The sequence below is a fragment of the Equus quagga genome, chromosome 2 (genome assembly GCF_021613505.1).
Source record: "Equus quagga isolate Etosha38 chromosome 2, UCLA_HA_Equagga_1.0, whole genome shotgun sequence".
Taxonomy (NCBI): Eukaryota; Metazoa; Chordata; class Mammalia; order Perissodactyla; family Equidae; genus Equus; species Equus quagga.
In genome coordinates, this window is record NC_060268.1 from 152,297,032 (window position 1) to 152,299,898 (window position 2,867).

Here is a 2,867-nt window from a genome sequence, read left to right on the forward strand (position 1 = left end):
TGTGTGTGTGGCAGGAAAGCCTGAGCTGTCGTGTGTGTGTGTGTGTGGCAGGAAAGCCTGAGCTGTCGTGGGGGGGGGGGGGCGGGAAAGCCTGAGCTGTCGTGTGTGTGTGTGTGTGTGTGTGGCAGGAAAGCCTGAGCTGTCGCGTGTGTGTGTGTGTGTGCAGGTTCGCATAAGACAGTTTAGGAATGCTTTCAGATTAACACATAGGAAATAGTTCACCATCAGCGAGTGCCTCCCACTGCTCAGCACTGCGCTATAGGCAAGAAGGGATGGCGGAGAGGTGGCTCTTGGTCTGAAAGAAATGGTGGGATGGGAGCCTGGTGGGGGCGAGGCAGGTGTGGAAGGCCGGGAGAAGCCCTCGCACACAAGTATCCTGTAATCGCTGCCCTCATTCCCCACAGCAGCAGTACTAATTCTGGCTGCACAGTAGAGCTTTTAAATAGATTGATGACAGACCTCTCCTGAGATTCTGATTTCCCTGGACTGGAGTATAGCTCAAACTTCGTGGTTTTTGAAAACTCCTTCAGGTGGTTCTTATCAACAACTGTGGTTAAGAACTGCAGACCCAGAGGAGAAATACCAAAAGCCTTTAGCTGAATATATAAGGCTGCATAATTTTACCTTAATTTAAATACATATTTTTGGTTGGGAAAAACATAAAAATTACGGAAGTCAGTTAAAATGACTTTTTATGCTCACATGCAGGGAATTATGTTTCGGCAATAATTCGTTCTGACAAGACAGTTTTACAAGTAATACTTTCACACTGTCAGCAGAGATGCTTAACAAAAATATCTGAATGCACATATTTCTTGTTATGTTTTCAGAGGATATTTCTCAAAGCAGAAAGTGAAGAAGAAATTTTTGCACATCTGGGATTGGATTACATTGAACCATGGGAAAGAAATGCCTAGAAAAAGTTGTCGACATGTTTTTCTGGTCTTTTTTTTTCAGGTTAAATAAATTACGCTTCCTATTATAGTGAAAGATGCCTTAGGGAAGCTCGGGATTCTTGAAGTCTTCCTGAACTGCAGATTGCTTCTAGAAATAAGTAGTTTTGGAAACATGTTAAGGTGCCACCTGGTAATGGGTTGTGTTCTAATAGGCCACTTGCTGCTTAGAATTCACAGTGCATTTTCCACAGAAACAATGTAATTGGTAGTTTCTTTCCATGGAAGCTCATCAAAGCCCACTTTGCCCACAGTGTAGCTGAAATACTGTATATTTCCAATAAAAATAGGAGGAGACTAGATGTTGGAGTCTGCTTTTTTTTCACTCAAATATAAAATATTCTTAAGCAAAAATGTAACAAAATGAGAGAATAAAGAGTTTAAGATTTATTTTGAGCGGAGAAACAGGTTTCCTTAGAAGATCAGATTCTGAAGGGCATTCTGGGTCCCTCTGGAGCTTTTGGAAGAGGGGTGCTGACTCCTGCTGTGCGGTGCTCCTCGCCCGTCCCTGTGGCGGTCTCCCTTGGCATTGCAGCACAAGGCCACGCACAGGATGTATTCCTACTGCTTTCACTCGGAAGGAAGTACAATTTCCTAAACCCTCAAAGGAATATCTCCCTTTTTATCCATCTCTGAGTCTCTCTCTGAATCTTAGTGGCCTAGTCTCGCTCAGAGTGACGATCTCTCTTGGCCTCTTCATCTTAGGGCACCCAAAGTAAGGGAGGCTGAGGCCACCTCTGGAACTCCCAGGTTCCAGACCCATTCGGACCTCCTGCTTCCTCTGGGAAGGTGTTGTCCCTGTGCCTTGAAGGGGCCGGAAAGCCCATCCGTTTCAGCTGCTTTGGTGTCCTCAGCCCGCTGAAGAGTTGAGGTCTCATGATGATCCTTCCCTTTTCCTTGCAGCCCCCTCAGGGAAGAGGAGATCGGGAGATCCAGGACCCCACAGAAAAGATTGATGTCCCACTCTGGGCACAGGGAAGGAGCCACCTTCCCTTCCGGTGTTGGAATCTGAGGATGGGGTGCATATCAGTTACTATTGCCAAAAATTCAGTGTGACAGACCGTCCCAAAACTCAGCGGCTTAAAACAATACAGATTGGCACAGTGGCCAGGTGTTTGGCTGTTCTAGGCTGGGATCTGCTTCTCGTGTCTCTCATCCTCCTCCTGAGGCCAGCAAGCTAATCTGGCCCTACGCTTCTCATGATGACAGCAGAGACACGACAGCAAGCAAACCCAAGTGTACAGACACTTTCCAAGGCTCTTTCCATGTCTCTTAATATCCAGTGGTTGAAGCTGGTCACGTGACTGAGCCTCAAGGGATGGGGAACTATGCCCTGTCACAGTGGGAGGTATTGCAAAGAGACGTGGCAAAGGGCACAGGTGCAGGGAGGGGCGAGGAACTGGTCCACAAATGCAAGCTGCTTCAGAGAGACAAGTGTGTAGTCTCCTTTCCGTGCTTTTCTCTTCCTGTGAACTGTCACTTAATCCTAGTGGATCTTGAGCTGGGAGAGGATGCTTCTGCTCAGCAGGGGCATTGAGCTCTGAAGGTGAGATGATGGAAGATGCAAAGGAGAGGAGGCACGGGGGCCGGCTCTAGAGGAAACTCGCCACAGTGTCTGGGTTTGAAGAGGAAGAAAGACCTTGAGGTTTCCTGCTAGTGCCCAGTCTGCCCATCAGGATAGATAAGGGACCACAACTCCCATCAACATCACATCCAACTACATTAATTATATGCTCAGGTACTCTGTGGAGTGTTTCACAGCATTATCCCATTTAATCAGCCCAATAAACCCTGAGGGGGGTAGGACATCTAATTTACAAATAAGAGACATCCAAGGTGTCCAGAAGTTATGCTCCTTGCCCCAAGTCTAGTTAATATGCAGCAAAGCCAGGGTTTGAGCCCAGGTCCAAGTCT

The 2,867-nt window shown here is 47.1% G+C and overlaps 1 protein-coding gene across 1 annotated transcript in view; it reads left to right on the plus strand.

Annotated features, from left to right (window-relative positions):
* The window catches only part of DNTT (DNA nucleotidylexotransferase), a 32,584-nt gene extending 31,667 nt beyond the window's left edge, over window positions 1–917 (plus strand). The window contains exon 11 of the mRNA XM_046654892.1: window positions 831–917. Coding sequence (XP_046510848.1) covers window positions 831–917 — 87 coding nt within the window. The remainder of the gene's footprint in view (window positions 1–830) is intronic.
* The last annotated feature ends 1,950 nt before the right edge of the window (window positions 918–2,867 follow it).